At 46.5% G+C, this 17,871-nt stretch overlaps 1 protein-coding gene across 8 annotated transcripts in view; it reads left to right on the top strand.

Annotated features, from left to right (window-relative positions):
• The first annotated feature begins 290 nt into the window (after window positions 1–290).
• ZNF862 (zinc finger protein 862) overlaps window positions 291–17,871 on the top strand; it is a 33,248-nt gene continuing 15,667 nt past the window's right edge. For 4 of the 8 annotated variants that reach the window (XR_011484593.1, XR_011484615.1, XM_070458258.1 and 1 more), the window contains exons 1-5: window positions 291–526; window positions 7,025–7,136; window positions 8,328–8,432; window positions 9,914–10,611; window positions 12,056–12,212. Coding sequence is in view for 6 of the 8 variants with exons in the window: in XM_070458258.1 (XP_070314359.1) it covers window positions 503–526; window positions 7,025–7,136; window positions 8,328–8,432; window positions 9,914–10,611; window positions 12,056–12,212 (1,096 nt within the window). In the remaining 2 variants the exon portion in view is untranslated. Of the gene's footprint in view, window positions 527–563; window positions 6,742–7,024; window positions 7,137–7,444; window positions 7,705–8,327; window positions 8,433–8,986; window positions 9,056–9,913; window positions 10,612–12,055; window positions 12,213–17,871 lie in introns of those variants that run through there. The other 4 variants (XM_070458430.1, XM_070458339.1, XM_070458304.1 and 1 more) reach the window with 4 other exon arrangements.

Raw genomic sequence — 17,871 nt, 5'->3', positions numbered from 1 at the left:
ACACGAGAGTCCTATGCAACTACAGTTATTGGCAAAAATGGGAGGGAACAGACGCAAGAACTAGCAATCTTATAGCCCAATCAGAGCACTTTGCCCTTATTATCGGTCCTTGGAGAGTGGGGAGGGTAGAAAGCGAACCGCTCTGCCAACCGAGACCCCGTACTCCCCAAGCCAACAAGCGGCTCTAGGAGCCGCTTACTGAGCCTGGACTGCGCTTCCCATGAATCCCCGGACTGGGCGGCTGCCGTAAAGCGGTTCGCCCGGTGCGACGCGAGTACCGGCCGCGCGCCTCTCCCGGAGCCGCGAGCGCCACCGCCCACTCTGAGGAGGGACTGGAGGTTCCGGGCCGCGCTCCCTGCTTCTCGAGCGCCCTTCCCTCCGGGAATCCAGGTTCCCTCAGGTGGTCGCGGCGGTGGCGGCGGCCTCCTCAAGCCAGGCCGCGGGGGGAGGGGGCGGCCTGGCGGCAGTGGCGGGGGCGGCACGGGCCACCGAAAGCGGGGCCATGGAGCCCAGGGAGTCGGGGAAGGTAGGCCTGGAAGGGCCCGGGGGCCGCCACTCCCCTCCCGTCGGTCCCAGGTCTGGGCTCCGGCGAGGTGGGCGCTACAGGCGGAGTCCGCGCAGATGAGCCAGCCTTGCAGGGAAGGACTCGCCCGCTCGCCCGCCTCTTCGTTCGCTCTCCGGGCGAGTCCCGCGCAGCCTCCCGCTCCCTCCTTCCGCGGCTGCCTCAGCCGCGCTCTGCTGAGTGGTCGCCCCGTTGGTGCTGGGTGGGTGACCCGCTCAGTGGAGTAATGCGAAAGGGCTTCCCGTTTTCCCCACCGTTGGCGTTTAGAGGCCTGTGGTGTTTTAAGGCTTTGAGGCTGGATAAGACACCACTGCTGGGAGCCAGGGGTGGGCAGGGTGAGGGCTTGGCCCTGCCTAGATGCCTGTTCCCAAGAAAGGGCTGAGAAGAAAAAGACCTGGCATCTGGCGTATTTCTTGCCAATTTCTGTGTCTAGCTTATCTACTTCGTGTAGTATCTGAGTATTTCTGAGAAGCATATCCCATAAACTTTTCTTCAGGCTTTGGGCAAGAAGCTATGAGTTGGAAAAGGTGGGGAAGAGTGCTTGAAGATAAGAGTTAAGTGAGTTGGTAGGATTGCTAAGAGCTCAGAGTCTGTCAGCAAAGACCGGCGTGGTCGCATGCTCTTGACTTGGAGACCATGGCAGACTTTGGGGACTAAGACCTTTCTGGATATTCTTTGATGCTAGTTCTTGAGGATTGTTTCTTCTGTGGCCAAAGAGGAATGTCTTCAGCAAACGTTTTCGAATGCGAATTGAATCTCTTCTTTTACAGAATTACTCTTTTTTTTTTTTTTTTTTTTGGTCAGGGATTTAAGTTGATGGAGATTCTGGAAGTACAGAATAAATACGAAATGACCACTTTCCTCCAGGAACTCTCCTGCAATTTTCACCTCAGTAAAATGGACAAGCCTGGAAGGGTGGTCCCACAGACAAAAGAGAGAAAGAAAGGATCAGGAGGGTATTTTGATGCTGTACTTTTTCCTGGGAAGACTGGGAAAGACTGAATTTTATAAAAGAAGTTACTCCTTGCTCAAGCATCTCTTCCTTACTCAGTACTCTCCACAGTGCATTTTCCAGATGAAACAACCTATTAACAGTCCAGGACAATAAAGCCCAACAACCTAACCAGAGAAAGATTGAAGGTGAACTGCCTGCCAGCCTCATGCTAAGCACTTGAGGGCAGTGGCCCCCAGTGTTTTTGGCACCAGGGACTGGTTATCTGGAGGACAGGTTTTCCAGACCAGAAGGCAATAATGTTGGGGAGAGGGTGGTGACAGATGCAGGAGATGGTTTCAGGATTATTAAAGCACATTATATTTATTGTGTACTTTAAAAAAAGTATTATTTTTACATCAGCTCCACCTCAGATCGTTCAGCATTAGATCCTGGAGATTGGGGGACCCCTGCTTTTCTGTACCATGCTAAGTCACTTGAGTTGTGTCCGACTCTTTGAAACCCTAAGGGCTGTAGCCCACCAGGCTCCTCTGTCAATGGGATTCTCCAGGCAAGAATTCTTGAGTGGATTGCCATGCCCTCCTCCAGGGGATCTTCTAGCCCCTGGGACTGAGCTCTTATCTCATGGCTTCTGCATTGGCATATGGGTTCTTTACCACTAGCGCCACCTGGGAGGGCTTCCCTGGTAGCTCAGATGGTAAAAAGTCTGCCAGCAGTGTGGGAGATCTGGGTTCGATTCGTGGGTCGGGAAGATCCCCTGGAGAAGGAAATGGCAACCCACTCCAGTATTCTTGCCTGGAAAAACCACATGGATGGAGGAGCATGGCAGGCTACAGTCCATAGGGTTGTAAAGAGTCAGACACAACTGAGAAGCTTCACTTCACCACCTGGGAAGCCCCAGATACTGCTTTAGGGAATACCAAAAAAGTAAAGGAAATGGCCCTTGCCCTCAGGTAATATCCGAAGTTTAGTTTAGACTGAACCTGATTTTGGACAGAGGGGAAGCAAAATGTAGTGGGGAAGAAGGGCTATAAACAATTGGTATTGCAAATTGAAATTAGTGATTTGAGGTTGATTTCAAGCAATTCTGTTCATTTGTAGACTTTCTTAGTCTTTAGTATGAGTAGAGAGAAATACAAATATTTTGGGAAGTGGAAGAGAAATTTTATGTCCTTTTCAGGAAAGTGAAAGTCACTCAGGCTTGTCCAACAACCCAGTGGACTATACAGTCCATGGAATTCTCCAGGCTAGAATACTGGAGTGGGTAGCCTTTTCCCTTTTCCATGGGATCTTCCCAACCTAGGGATCGAACACAGGTCTTCCACATTGCAGGCAGATTCTTTACCACTTGAGCCACAAGGGAAGCCCAAGAATACTGGAGTGGGTAGCTTATCCTTTCCCTGGTGGATCTTCCTGACCCAGGAATTGAACTGAGGTCTCCTGCCTTGGATTCTTTACCAACTGAGCTATGAGGGAAGGCATTTTCAGACCCAACCACTAATTGAAAACCATGGGGACTGGAAATTTCATTCTTGATTCTAATCTTGACTGCAGGGTGTCTCAAAAGGACACCCTTTCCAGGTGTATCAGTTTTTTTAGCCTAGGGAATAAGAATGTTATCCAAAGATAAAGTGATTGCAGAACAAACTAGAAGTGTAAGATGCATTGCAGATGAGTGATGATAACTGAGGCCTGGGTGGAATAGTTGTGCTATTCTAAAAGTGAAAGAGTTAGTCACTCAGTTGTTTCTGACTCTTTGCAGCCCCATGGACTGTAGCCTACTAGTCTCTTTTGTCCATGGCATTCTGACTAGCCATTCCCTTCTCTAGGGGATCTTCCCAATCCAGGAATCGAACTGGGGTCTCCTGCAGGCAGATTGTTTACCTTCTGGGCCACCAGAGAAAGTTCCATTCTTGATATCACTCTTTTGGCTCAAAGCTGGAAGACTGGGGTTTCACGTGAGGTATTATTGATCTATTATTAGAATCTTCCTTTGATGCTATTTTGTGATGTTTATTAAATAAAGGCAGTCTTGGCCTATAGGATTGGGTGTAGGGTGTCTTGCTTGTCATTAGCAGAATAATGGATAGAGGTCAAAGATTTCCCCATCACTATCCCGTTATCCTGTTTCATTTTCTTCCCAACCCTTATCACTGTATAACATTCTCACATTTATTTATTTACTTACATGTTTGCTGACTCACTCTCTGCTATATTCACAGCTAGAAAAGTGGGGCAGTATATGGCATGTAATAGGTTCTCAGTATTTTTTGAATGAATGACTCAAAATAGCATCTCTACAGGGGACTTTCTGCTATATGTGTGGGTGGTGTGACGAACACTGCATTCTATGTTCTCTGGGAGACTTGTTGGTGCTGCCAAATAGGAGCATTTATTGTGTATGTGTTTATTGCCTAACAACATCTCTGGTTCCTAGTCATTGACCCCCAGCAAACCTCCTCCCCTTCCCATAGAAGTGATTATTCCCTTCTTATTTGCCTCTGGACCCAGTTTTGTTATTGCACTTATATCACAATTGTCTCACCTCCCAAGGGGTTTTATTCTCCTTAACAAATATAGTGTCTTTTTATCTTAGGATCTCCAGGCACACAGAAACAAATAAAATGTGTGTTCAGTGAACAAATGAATTAAATGCTTATGAAATCCTGTGGTGGTGATGGGAAGAAGGGTGGTGATGGTGAAGGTGGTTTTAAAATGAGACAATCAGCGTAGGCTTCCTGAGCACCAGGCATCATAAGGAATATGAAGGCTTCCTGCTCAGGGGATGCAAAAGTGCTTCGCTTGGTGGACAGGAAATCCCTTGAAAGAGAGATGGACTGTGAGTAGGAACTTGAGTAGGTCGGTGGAAGTGGGTTGAATCAGGGAATCTAAAGACTGGGTGTGTGGAGGAAAGAAAGGTATAATACATGTTGTGATTACAGTTATACTTGCCTGACTGTAGTAGAAGTTCCAGGTGAGGCAGTGTCTAGAACTGAGGAAGGGGAGTCAGGCTTAGGGGGGACTTGGTGCTGGGCTCAGAACTCAGAGTTCTACCTTATAGACAGTAAGAATCACTAAAATAGAACATTCAGGGATATTCCTTGCTGTCTATGTTGATGAGAAATTACTCATGTTCAAGCAGATTTGTGTGTGTGTGTGTGTGTGTGTGTTTTGTATTGCAGTCATCAGAAGGCTCTTGCTATAATATTGGTTAGAAGAGAGGTACCAGGGTTAATGTAATTATCATTCTTGTTGGGAAGATACTTCTTTAGTATCTAAACATTCAGCCCTGGCCATGTTCTTCATCCTTGTGGCACTCACAGAGTGATGGGTCCGTTAGCTTTCTTTATGCCCACCTGGTCCCTCAGGAAGGTGGGGTGGGTGGGAATGAACAGGGAGCCCTGCTTGCCCTGGGTCACACACTCTGACCTGTCCTGATCGGAGCAGCTTGCCCTGGTGTGCAGCAGTCCTCCTGGGATCTTCCTTCAGTATGATCTTGAGGGTTTTCTATCCCCCTACCCCACATTGGCTGTCCTTAGGCTATATCCTGTATGTACCTGGTTCCTGTCTGATTGCCTTTTAGTGGAGCCCATCCTGTAGCATGCTTGCAGCAGTTTTTTGGAATTATAATCACATTTTGCTTTGGAAGACACTCTGAGAGAAAATAGTTATTTAAAACATACACATTGGCAGTACAATTCCATTGTTTTTAAAACTGTTCATCATACATATTCATAGACAAAAGACTGGAAAGTTGCATATTAAATGTCAATATAATTCTTTTCCACTAGGGAGATTGTGGGTGATCTTAAAGAATTTTTTTGTTTGTTTTTTGGCTTTCTGTCTAAATTTTCTGCAGTAAATATTGATTTACAAGAAAAATGCTCAAATTATTTTTAAATATACAAATCAATAATGACTGGTAAGATTTATGTATACTGTTTTTCTCAAGAAGCTTCTTTGTTGAAGTTAGATATTTCATGTACTTAAAATTGGAATATAAAGTGACAGGCAAATTTTAAAAAATGTACTATAACTTGCTATAAATGGAAATAGCCATTGGACTATTTGGACTTACCAAATAGTCCCCTTCAGTGTTCTCACTTTGGAAGGGCCAATACCCCAAGGATGTGATTTCCCGAAGTGTTTTTCTTTGGGGCAGGGTTTTTTTTGTTGTTGTTGAAAATTTTATTTATTAATATTATTTCTTTGACTAGCTGGTAAATGTTGGTGGTACGAAATTTAAAAAGATAACCAGCAACAGATTCTGAGTGTTTTCTGATTATTTCTTTTATAACTGCTTGGTTCATGGCTGCAATATCTTACTTCCCTGGGGCTATTGATGATACTTTTGTTTTTTAAAGATTGTTTTCCTCCCTGCCTCACATCCATTTCCTCACTTCCTCCTCCCCCTGTCCCCCACCCCCATCTGTTTTGGTCTCTGTCAGATGTGTAAGAGCCTTTTCTTGATGTCTTGGTAGTCCAGTTGTTTGCTGACTCTAAACAAGGAAAGCCAGAATTCTAACTGGAAGCTCTCAGCATGTGGGAGGGAGGGTCTTTCCATCTTGGAGCCTGTGTAAGGGATCTGGCATTTGCTGGTGAACAGTTTTCCCCCAGCTCTTGTTATTTTAGCCTTGCTGCCTTCACTCCCAGGCCAGTGGTTCCTGGGGCCGCTAGGGCCTGAGCCTCTAGAGGATTTATTGGTGTAACTTGGGTTGTTGCTCAGTTTGTCTACTGTTGGGTGAGGATTCAGTTTTCTTGGATCTGCTCAGTTATTACTTTTTCATCTGCTTTTCAGTTAGCAAAATTATATTGCTATTGTCCCCTTGTTGTGTTGTCCGTCCTAGTGGGTGTTTCGTTTGGAGATTTTTTCATGGGAGGAGGGGGTCTTAAATTCAAAAGGAGGAAGCAAAATTCAGTGTACTTGTTGAACCTGCCATCTTACTCCAGAACTCCTTGAAACATTTTCTGAATTTCCTTGCCCCTTTCTGGCAGAACCGAGCTCCTTTACAAGCCCGATGGAATATAGTTCTCAGCTTTAAAGCATTGCCCATCTTGATCATTGACACATTCACAGACATAGTTCTCAGTGACATTTGACTATTTCCAGAAATCAAATATATCTTCCTAAGTGGATATTTACCACGTTCAAGATTTTGCAAAAAGAAGCACCGTTGGTTGTTTCTGACGCACTGACTGAGAAGTAATGGGTCCCGTGGGACAGCAGGTGAGGAGCATGCAGGGAGAGAATTGTGAGTCCAGGGTCAGCCTTCGTTACAGCACTTTGGTTCCAGGGTGTGGCCCTTCCTAGAAGAAGCGGCCTCGTTCCCTCTGTGACTTGCACGCGGTGGGGGAGAGCGATGAGGTGCGGTCCTGTGTGTAGACTGACGGTGCCCCCTCCCCCAGTCTGATCTGTTCCCAGAGTAGGGGTGCCCTCAGGTGATCGTGAACACAGCCGTGGAAGACCCAGGAGGAAGTTGGTGCTTACCTGGCGTCATTTTTCCTTCCAGGCTCCTGTGACGTTTGACGACATCACGGTGTACTTGCTTCAGGAGGAGTGGGTGCTGCTGAGTCAGCAACAGAAGGACATCTGTGGTTCTGACAAGATGGTGGCACCCCTGGGTATGGCCCCTGTTCACTTCCCCAACCATATCTGACTGACAGGCTTGAGAATTGTCTAGAATCCAACCATTTTTTCCCCAACATCTTGACACTGTTTATCCACTCAGTCCTCTATCTGGCTTAACTGACTATGGATTCATACATCATGCATTCTCTTCTCCACTTAAACTGGCCAAGAGAAGTGGGGAAATTGGGCGTGCCAGGGCTAGACATGGATGCCTCAGCATATCCCAGGGTGCCTGGGGCAGGGGTGGGGCAGGGGGGGCCCACCTGTGGACTGTGCTGCTGGAAGGTGGGTTTTGTTTCAGTGCCCAGAGGACACTGGAGGCAGTGGGCAGCGGTGGGCAGCGGTGGAGGAAGCCTCAGATCTGCAGCGTGGAGATCTGGTCTCAGTGCCGGCTCTGCCACGAGGCCTGGCCAAGCCCATTAGCCTTTTCACAGGCTTGTAGCGGTTTAATGAAATGAAACAACTTAAAAGTTTGTGCCCGAGTAGATAGTTTCATCTTTTCTATTTGCTGAATGTCCTTTCTCTTCTTCTGTGGATAGACTTCCGGTACCACGGACAGAGGTGATTGTAGTTCATTGTGTCTGTGTGCATATATACTCTTCTGATTTCAATTTGATGACCATCACCATGCCTTTCTTTGCTTCTTTTCACCTTGGCCCTTGTCTAAGGTTTATGGGGGCAACAGTCTCAGCTCTCTTTGGATGGAAGGGTTGCTTTCTTTGTGCCTACTAAAAAGTTTGAAAACCGATGATTCTTTTAAACCAGAAGTTGCAAAGTGACACTGGGCCAGATTTGGTCTACTCCTTTGTTTTCTTTCTTTCTTTCTTTTTTGTGTGTGTGTTTGACTTCTTTAAAATGCTTAAATAAGTTTTCTGTATTTAGCCATGGAGGGGTTCACATAGAAATATGATTTCTGGCTTCTCTTGATAACTGGGATGGTCTGGCCGTGCTGACCCTACATCTGACGGATGGCCTCTCCTGAATTTGAGCACCTGCCCGGACACCTGGGCTCAGATCCACAGCCTCCCCTTCTTGCCCCCTGCACTTGGTTTCCTCAGATTATTGTCTGGTCCCACTCAGCATTTGAGTTTGAGCTTCTGTTCTGAACCAGTAGCTTTTATAACCTTTTTAACCTGTGTGACCTGGATTCAACCTCATAGTGCTTTTCTCTGTTCCTGACTCAGGACCAAGTATTGCCAGCCCAGAGCTGTTATATAAATTTGAGCGAGGGCCAGAGCCATGGCTTGCCAGTGTCCAAGGCCAGAGGAGTCACTTGAGCCCCAACCCAGGTGAGTGTAGACCTGACCCGGGAGGAGGGGTGCTTCGCTGGAGGGAGGGAGCAGGAAGCTGGGCCCCAGGCCTCTGGCCTGGTCCTCTGCTTCTACCTGTGCACCAGTTACACACGAATGCTGCTCCTCCCGCAACGGTCACTTGATCTAAGATATGCACACCTGTTCTCTGTACTCTCATCTCCCTTTAGTGTATTTCTACCTGAGAGGAGATGTTTCTGTATAACGATATATTCTAAGCTCCATGGAGGCATGACTCAGTCTCATTTACTACCATAGTCCCAATGCCAAGAAAGATGCCTGGCAAACAGTTGCTCAGTAGCTGATTGTGGAATGAACCAGGTGAATGAACGGATAGCCGCTAAGTCCTGGGGATTGATGTTTGCTTTCCTCCTTGGATGAGCCTGTCCTCTTCAGGGATTGGCTTGGCCAGAGCCAGGCTAGATGGCATCTGTCACCGTGTGAGAGACCGCATTAACCCAGCCCCTCTTATCGGAGAAAGGGGAGGTGGAGCTTTCCTACTTCCTCTTCCTCATTCCTACTTCCTCTAGGAATGGCATCAGAGAAGATTGCTCTCTCTTGTGGCCTATCTCAGATGGACTACACAAAGCCTTGACTTTTTGGTTTGTATTTGCTGTGTTTGGCTCTTAACTTTGGGCCTATTGACTCTATTAGTAGATTTGTGCTTCTGGGATTGGTAATAGACCATTTTGTGGTCCATTGGCCTGGAGCAAATACTGTCAAGTCCTTGCCTGCTGGGCATCTGAACTTGTTGGTGCATGAGAAATGGCACCAGAGCAGTTAGAGGTGTCTAAGCTGCATTTCAATTAAAGCATGAAGAAAGAAACTTCTGGTTTAGCTTAAAGAAGAAAAGTCTTAGTGAGGTCCTGGAAGTTTTCACTTCTCAGAAGGGGTGCTGAAGTAGCCCTCCCAGGGGGAATGTAACCCAAGATGGATGCAGCTCAAGAGAACTCTCTGGGGGCCAAAATTGTCTGCTTCGTAGAGGGGTGGGGGTGCTTTCTCGCTCTGAAGATACATGAGCCAAGTGCAGATGCCTGTCTGGCAACGGTACCAAAGAGGGGGATTCCTGCTAAGTGTGGAGTAGTGGTGTTTGCTTCAATTACCTCTTTAACTCTACATTCTCTAAGTTCAGTATTCAGTCTCTATTAAATAAGTCTGCTCTCTTGAAGGCTGTGCCACTGTCTTAGGCTGCACAGGTGAAATTTTAGAGATCTCTTTTTGGCCAGGTGTATCTGTCCTTTATATTAGGGAAAAAAGAACTTTCTTAAAGTCCATTGTTTCTTCGGGGTTAGGCAAGGTGGGCCTGGGGGCTGGGGGCTGGAGAGAAAACACAGGCACAGTGGGTCACTTTGTGGCTGTGGTTCCAGCTTTCATAGAACGTGGATCTGAGCACCTCTGAGTTGCAGTGACTCAACCTGTAGGATTTCAGAGAAAATTCCATCTGTTTCTTTTCTCTAAAGGGAAAAACAAGATGGGCTTCATGGAGGAAATGGACATGCAGTGCCCATCCAGAGAAGGTGGGCTGTACCTGCCTCCTCAGAAGGAAGCCTGTCTGTCCCACTTCAGCTCAGAGAGAGACAGCGTCCAGGGACACTGTGCAGGAAGAAGCAGCAAACCCTCCAAGCCCCGATCCATCCAGAAGTCGTGGTTTGCGCAGTTCCCGTGGCTGGTCATGAATGAGGAGCGTACGGCTCTCTTTTGCTCTGCTTGCCGGGAATACCCATCTGTCAGGGACAAGCGGTCAAGATTAATAGAAGGTTATACTGGACCATTCAAGGTGGAGACTCTCAAATACCACGCCAAGAGCAAGGCCCATGTGTTCTGTGTCAAGGCCTTGGCTGCACGGGACCCCCGCTGGGCAGCCCATTTCCGGAGCACCCAGGAGGTGTTTGGTGATGTACTGGCCAGCCAGGGGCCCTTCTTCCCTGCAGATTATTCCATATTTTACCCCCCAGGGCCTCTGGAGGCCTGTGATAATGTGGCCCAGCTCCTGCCCAGCTCAAGAGCCGCCCTGGGGGACCCTGGAGGGAATGGAGCAATTCCTGCATTGTACCTGGACCGCATCCCTGATTTCAGGCAAACAGAAATCGTTGATGACGTCCACAGCTCCTCAGATGATAACATTTTATGTAATGACTCTGCCGAACCCTGTGGCCAGGTAATATGTTTATAATGATGGCTCAAGGGGGAGGATTCCGTGCTGACAACAATGTATATTGCATGATGGTGGTGGAGCAATTCCATTAGCTGTAGCTGCCACTGACATTATCATGTTACCGTAAGCTGCCGTGCTTCAGCTGTGCGGGTCTTGTTTTAAGTGCTTTGCATGTATCAGCTCCTTTATTGACCACAACCCCCCTACTACTATTATCTCCTTTTGGTAGATAACAAAACATATCAGTGGGTCCAGATACTCTAACTTCTGACATAAAGAGAACAGCTACATTCAGAAAAGCCATCTTTATCCAGAATCTAAAATGACCACAGAACTCCAGAAACAATCCACAATCACAAAAACAGCCACAAAGCTCTTAAATAATCCATGTAAAAGATATGTTTCAGCTTTAACTTTGGAATCATGTTTCTTCAGACTTTAGGTAATGTTTTTTTGATGCTGCACTGAAGTGGGTGTAGCAAGCATAGTTAAACTCACCTTTTTGGGCAAGAGCTAAGATGTAGCCAGAAACCAAGGGCGCTCATGGCGCTGACCTCCCCCCGAGCCTCTGGCCGCCAGCCCAGGGCTCTCCTTCCATGCCCTGCTGCACTGCTGGGACCTCCAGACTCTACTTCTGACCTCAGGCCTGTTTTATCAAATGCAACGGGTTTAGTTTCTGATTCTTTGGAAAATTGCCCTGCAGGGAAGCTGTGTTAATTGAAATCTCTGAGTAACCAGATCCGTCCCCCTTTCTCAACTTCCCCTCCATGTAAACGGGGTTTTACTACAAGTCATTTTGAGCAGCCCCTCTAGTATTCTGCTGAGAAGAGCCCAGGCGTTCCTCATTCTTAACATCATAGGTAAAGTTAGTAAGCTCGGATTTTTATGGAATCCAGAAAAGGGACAGAGCTCATTTCCCTTCATATGCCTTCAGTTTTTTAGGATTAGAAGATAATAAACAGGTCTAAGCTTTTATAGCCTGAATTCCTTTAGCAGTAAAGTGTGTGTTATCCTAGTCACTGAACAGGAGCATCTTTACTTGTTTTACTGCTTCTTTCCATCCCGATGGGGAACCTCAGCAGGGGCTCAGAGGCAGCGGCCACCTTTGCAATGGTGGATGAGTACACGGTGCTCTCGAGGATGGGTGCAGCCACGAGGCTCTGCAAGACCCCTGTTCCTCAGTGCACTGTCCTTTCCTTCCCAGAGAGAAGAGGAAGGATCTTCCCTTCCTTGTAGGATCATGATGAGGTTCGTGTTGTTACCTACCGACTCTGGGCCACACACATTTGCTCCTTTGACTTTCAGCAGATAGCTGAATTCCTCAGAGTGCGTCTGGGCCTCTCGGCAGGCTTCCCAGGAGAAACAGGCTGTGAACAGGACCCCCAGAGCATCATGCTGGGTGTCCAACGTGAGAGGAGTACTGAGTGCCTGCTACTCTTTGTTGCAGGATCCTTCTGAGGAGGGGCTGTTGGAGGCGCTCCCGGTGGTGTTTGAGGATGTGGCAGTGTATTTCACCCGGGAGGAGTGGGGTGCGCTAGACAAGCGGCAGAAGGAGATGTACAGAGACGTGATGCGGATGAACTATGAGCTGTTGGCGTCCCTGGGTAAAGATCTGAGAAGCCCCTCTGTTTGCGTTATCACTGGAGATGGGGACCCGCGAGGGCAGCTGCGCTTGGTCCTTGGTGTCCCATTCCTGCCCTCTATCTGCACGTAGGCAGAGAGCGATTAGATCTTTGCATCTCAGAACTTTCCCTGCCTCGAGGAGCTGTGCTTTATCTCTTCTTCATCCACCCATCGTCATCCATCTTCCACCAAATACTTACTGAGCACCTACTGTGTGCTGGATGAACAGGCATGAGTCAGGGTCTCTGCTTCCAAGAGACTAGCAGGTTTGTGGGAGAGACAGGCACTTTAATAAGAAACTAGAAAATAACACAAGCTTTGTAAAAGAGGTTCAGGAAGCACCCCCGGGGCCGCTGGAAACAGTAGCTTAATGTGGCTGGGCATCCAGGGGAGGAATAAGGACAGGCTTTACAGAGAATGAATTGCTTTAACTGCGCTGAAAACCAGGCGCACAGGACAGAGGATGGGCTTCCAGACATGACAGAGCTGGGGATGATGTGAGCGGAGGCAGGGAGGTGAGAAAGGGCGTATGGGTGGGCTCCTGGATTCCTACCTCTACTTTGAGCCAGCGCTGCTTCATCCCAGGGCAAGTGGGGTGGGCAGGGTCGGCCCGGGTGTCCCTGGGCTACAGGCCTCGGAGAAGGATCTGCACACACTGCTGTCACCTTCCCGGAGCAGTCTCCTCTCTTGCATCTGCTTCTTGTTCTTCTCTTTGCCTCCTTTATCCATCAGGCACCCTGGATTTTCATGTGGCACCAAAAAGACAACTCTTCATCTTAAATGCTGTTATTATTACTAGCCTATATTGTAACAAAAGCCTTGCAGAACAGGCTGCCGTGCCTAACTTAGGAATTCCACCAGTGACCTGGGTCATGACATCTACAAAATAAGGAATCCAAGTATTTGTGGCTTACCTGGTGTCATGTCCCCAGCTCACAGTACCCTTTCCTGTGCACTTGAGTATTTTCTGAACATCCTTGACCAATATACTTCTTGTTCTTATCATTGTTCACAAAGTTTTAAATGGCTCCTAGAACATTCAGAAAGGATGTGAAAAATTGTTTCTTTCATGAGGGCATAGGTATTGTGCTCATGTCCTGGGCCAAGGCCTTTGAAGCGTACCTTCAAAGAGCATCACTACCACCCAGTGTCTGAGCGAGCAAGCGAGCCAGGAGGAGATTGGTTTTTAAGAAACCAGTCTTACAGGAAGTTGGTTTTTCCTTTGAAGGAGTGAGCAGCAGTGGGGCACTCTGCCCTCTGGGTCCCTGTGGAAAGTCATGGAGAAGACGGGGGTGATGGATGGTACAGCAGTGTGTTTCCCACAGTGTGGGCCTGACTTGGATTGTTGAGTTGGACTGTGTCATCTAAGCAGTTTTTATCCTTTTCTTTTTAACTTCTATATGTTCGGAAGTGGGGAAATCTTCAGTAAGTAGGCCTCTCCTCCAGGAGAACGGAGGTGCAGAGAGGGGCTGCTGCCCTGGGGTGAGAGGTTGGGGTTGGCTCAGGTCAGCTCAGCTCAGGTTGTGGGTCTTTGTGGTCCGGTTGTCCTCAGGCTGCATCGCAGCACATTTGTACTGTTGATTTCCTTGTGCTCTTGTCGTTTGAGGAAACCCAGCTAATTCTTTAGTTTCTCTTATTAGGATTTACAACTAGTAGGTTTGTTCTTTTAGATTTTATTATTATGGTACCTGTCTTTTAAAAAGACAGTCTCAATTTGATGCAGTCAGATTTAATGTTAATCTGTCAGTTGTGTAGGAATTAAGCTGTTGTCGACTAAAGCTTTTCAGCTGGTAGTTTCCAGGTTAGGTTCAGCCTCCATGGCCCCACCAGTTGTCTTATCAATAGGACTGAACTTGTAGAGGACAATCACTTTGATTATGGAGAAAAGAAGAGGTTTGTGCTTTGATTTTAGTGCTTTCCTCTGTCAACCTTTACTTTTGTGGACTTGCTCATTTAGAACTGTTTATCACTATGTAGAGTTCCAGCTGTTCTTTTATTTCAGTGTTTTAAATTCTGGTTTCAAACTTTGGCCATATTTGGTGATACATCTTGCTCCCCCCACCCCCAAGAAGAAAACTCAGTTACATTTCACTGTTAAGAAACTAATAGTCGTCAGTAACAGAAACGGACAAGCCAATACAGGGACTATGTGGTAACCCTTGTTTTTACTAGTAAAGGTGTCATTGTACGCAGAGTAGCAGGTCACTGCAGGTGGGCAGTGCCTCTTCTACAGGTGAGCTCATCAGCGACTACTGGACCTCACTGCTGGGAGAAGTCGTCAGGTCACCAAGTGGAAAGAAAGCCGAGTGGGCAAGCCCTCAGTGGCATGAGCCGGAGTTAAAGTGGTTTATATGTTGTCTAGGAGGCTAGCTGCTGCACAGTGGGCCATATCTGGCCTCCCGGTGGGGTTCCTGCTGAGCCAGAGAGAGAAGAAGCAGTGCCAGGAGCCAGAAGGGCCATCTCCAAACTGGTTCGGGAGCCAGCCTGCCAACCTTGGGGTCAGAGTAGCCTGAAAGGATCAGAATCTGTCTTTGCAAGCCAAGCCATTTTTCTGGACTTTGTGTGTGTGTGTGTGTGTGTGTGTGTGCGTGTGTGTGTATGTATCAATATGCACATGCGTGCATGTGCTATTTATATCTCTTCAGTCACTTTTCCATTAGTAAGACATAGGAGAATCTGTTTGCAGATTCCCTCTGTTTCACTTGTTCTGAAGAGAACAAAAAGAAAAGGTTTTTTAGCATCATTTCAGCCATAGTTTCAAAGAGCTGTGCCTGGGGTTCAGCACTTCTGGGGCCAGTATGGTCATGCTGTGGACAGTCAGAGGTGACTGATCCCCAGAGGAGTGTAACTGAGGCAAACATTTTCAGGGATGTTCAGTCTCATGTATAATTTCAGCTAGTCTTTAAAAATATTTCTTCATAATTATGTTTTTTAAAGACCTTTATTTATCTATTTTATTTTTTGGCTGTGCTGGGTCTTGGTTGTGGTGGGCGGGCTTCGCATTGTGGTGACTTCTCTTGTGGAGCACGGGCTCTAGGCGGGCAGGCTCAGTAGTCATAGCTCACCGACTTAGTTGCTCCTCAGCATTTGGAATCTTCCTGGACCAGGGATCGAACCCAGGTCCCCTATATTACAAAGTGGATCCTTAACCACTGGACCACCAGGGAAGCCCAATAATTATATATTTTTAATCGAAGTAGTTCTCATATAACAAAAAAACAACAGTTCCTGTCCCACCATTCTCTATTGCTGAATCCTCCTCACCAAAATTTTTTAGCTGTTTCTTCCAGTAACTGGTTTCATTATGCCTAAGAAACACACACATATAGACATTGTTTTTTAAAGCACAAACTTCAGCAGGATGCATTTCTAAAACAGCTTCATTCTTTTCCATCACCACTTGCTTGAGTCACCTCTTTGGGGATTTTCTTTTTCACCCTTTGTATTGTCAAAAGAAAATTCAGAGAGCTTTCCTGATAGGAATATTTTATTGAGGAAGAAACAAACTGTTCATGAACTGGGAGACTTCACACCCAAAGTGGTTAAAAGCTTGGCTCTCAGCACGTAATGCTCAGTTTATAAAATGTGAATTAAGGAGTACTTTAAAAAATTTTGATTATATTCTCTTTAGGATAGTAGCACTGTTTACCTTTTCTTGTGTGTAACTAATTGTCTCAGAAGCTGTATAGTCACTCTGACATGAAGGAAACTTAAATTTTGTTTAAGACCAGAGTCAGCATTTTGAGGAAATTAGGACAATTTAAGATTTGGTTATGTGATTATGAGTGTTTGGTCCAGGGGTTTATTCAAAATGTGGCCTCTAGGATTTCCCTGGTGGTCTAGTGGTTAAGACTCTGCTCTACCACTGCAGGGGACATGGGTTCAATCCCTGGTCAGGGAACTAAGATCCTGCATGCTGAGGCCAAAAATAAAAGCAAATTGTGGCCTCCATTTTGTCTTTTTTACAGGGTGAAACCTTGAGCGGGTCCATGACTTGTCACACTCAGGTAACAGATAGGACTCCAGTCACTTTTTAGTCACATTTGTGTTCTAATTTTAATTAATAAATGACCAGTACTGTACTCTTCAAAACTGTCCTGATTAGGAGGAGAGCTCTGGGAAGATGGTAGAGCAACAAGAATCTGTTTCCTTACCTGAACAACAGTTGCATTGGTACAGTCTGTCTGGTGTAGCTATTTTGGAACTCTGAAATCTGTCAGAGGCTTTCAGCTTACAGGGGTAGAGTTGGAAAGTAAATTGTGGTTAAGTTTGGTCAATATCAGCATTTAGTATAGTAGCAGCTTCCCATCTCTCACCCCACCACAGTGCAAGCAACTGTACCATATACCTAGAGCAGGTTGCACACAGTTGGCAGGAATTGGGGTGGGCCAAAAGGGCACTTCTTTTTTGTCTCTGCTTTTTAATATGCTATCTAGGTTGGTCGTAACTTTCCTTCCAAGGAGTAAGTGTCTTTTAATTTCATGGCTGCAATCACTATCTGCAGTGATTTTGGAGCCCAAAAAAATAGTCTGACACTGTTTCCACTTTTTCCCCATCTATTTCCCATGAAGTGATGGGACCAGATGCCATGATCTTAGTTTTCTGAATGTTGAGCTTTAAGCTAACTTTTTCACTCTCCTCTTTAACTTTCATCAAGAGGCTTTTTTAGTTCCTCTTCACTTTCTGCCATAAGGGTGGTGTCATCTGCATATCTGAGGTTATTGATATTTCTCCCGGCAATCTTGATTCCAGCTTGTGCTTCTTCCTGATGCTGAAACTCCAATACTTTGGTTACCTTATGTGAAGAGTTGACTCATTGGAAAAGACCCTGATGCTGGGAGGGATTGGGGGCAGGAGGAGAAGGGGACAACAGAGGATGAGATGGCTGGATGGCATCACCGACTCGATGGACATGAGTTTGAGTAAACTCTGGGAGTTGGTGATGGACAGGGAGGCCTGGTGTGCTGCGATTCATGGGGTTGCAAAGAATCGGACACGACTGAGCGACTGAACTGAACTGAACTGAAAAGGGCACTGTCCTCTAAATATCAGTCAGGGGTCAGTGCTCTGATCACTGATTGCTGCTTCTCATCACAGACGTGCAGACAAAGAAGTAAGCAGCCAATGTTGTATACCTCCCCCATTGCTGCAAGTTCTTCCCCCTCCTCTTAAATTTTTCCCTTTTTCCTTTTTTTGAAATCAGCTGTTAAAGACTAGGAGATTCAAAACCATATGGGAGGAAAATTAAGAAAGTGATTTTGCATGACTAGGGAAGGACTCGAAAAGACCTGAGAAGACTTGAAGTTTATACCTCAGGCTGATATTTGGCACAGAGATAGCCTATAATGATTAAAAAAAATTAAAAAGAAAAATAGTAATGGTAACCCCAAACAATAACAACAGCAAACCTTGGGGACAGGAGGGTCCTGATTTCCAGAGTTTCCACATTATTAGATTCAAACGTCCATTTTTCAACAACGTATCACAAGGCGCACCAAGAAATGGGACAGTGTGACCCACTCAAAGGAAAAACTAACAAACCTGCCCCTGGAAAAGGCCTGATGCCAGGTACACTAGGTAAATACTTCAGAACAACTGTCTTACAAGTGCTCAGAGGACTTTAGGAAGATGTGGAGAAAG

Source organism: Odocoileus virginianus, chromosome 1 (genome assembly GCF_023699985.2).
Source record: "Odocoileus virginianus isolate 20LAN1187 ecotype Illinois chromosome 1, Ovbor_1.2, whole genome shotgun sequence".
In the NCBI taxonomy this organism is placed as follows: Eukaryota; Metazoa; Chordata; class Mammalia; order Artiodactyla; family Cervidae; genus Odocoileus; species Odocoileus virginianus.
The sequence above is the reverse complement of the archived record's forward strand: the minus strand, read 5'-3'. Positions and strand labels throughout refer to the sequence as shown.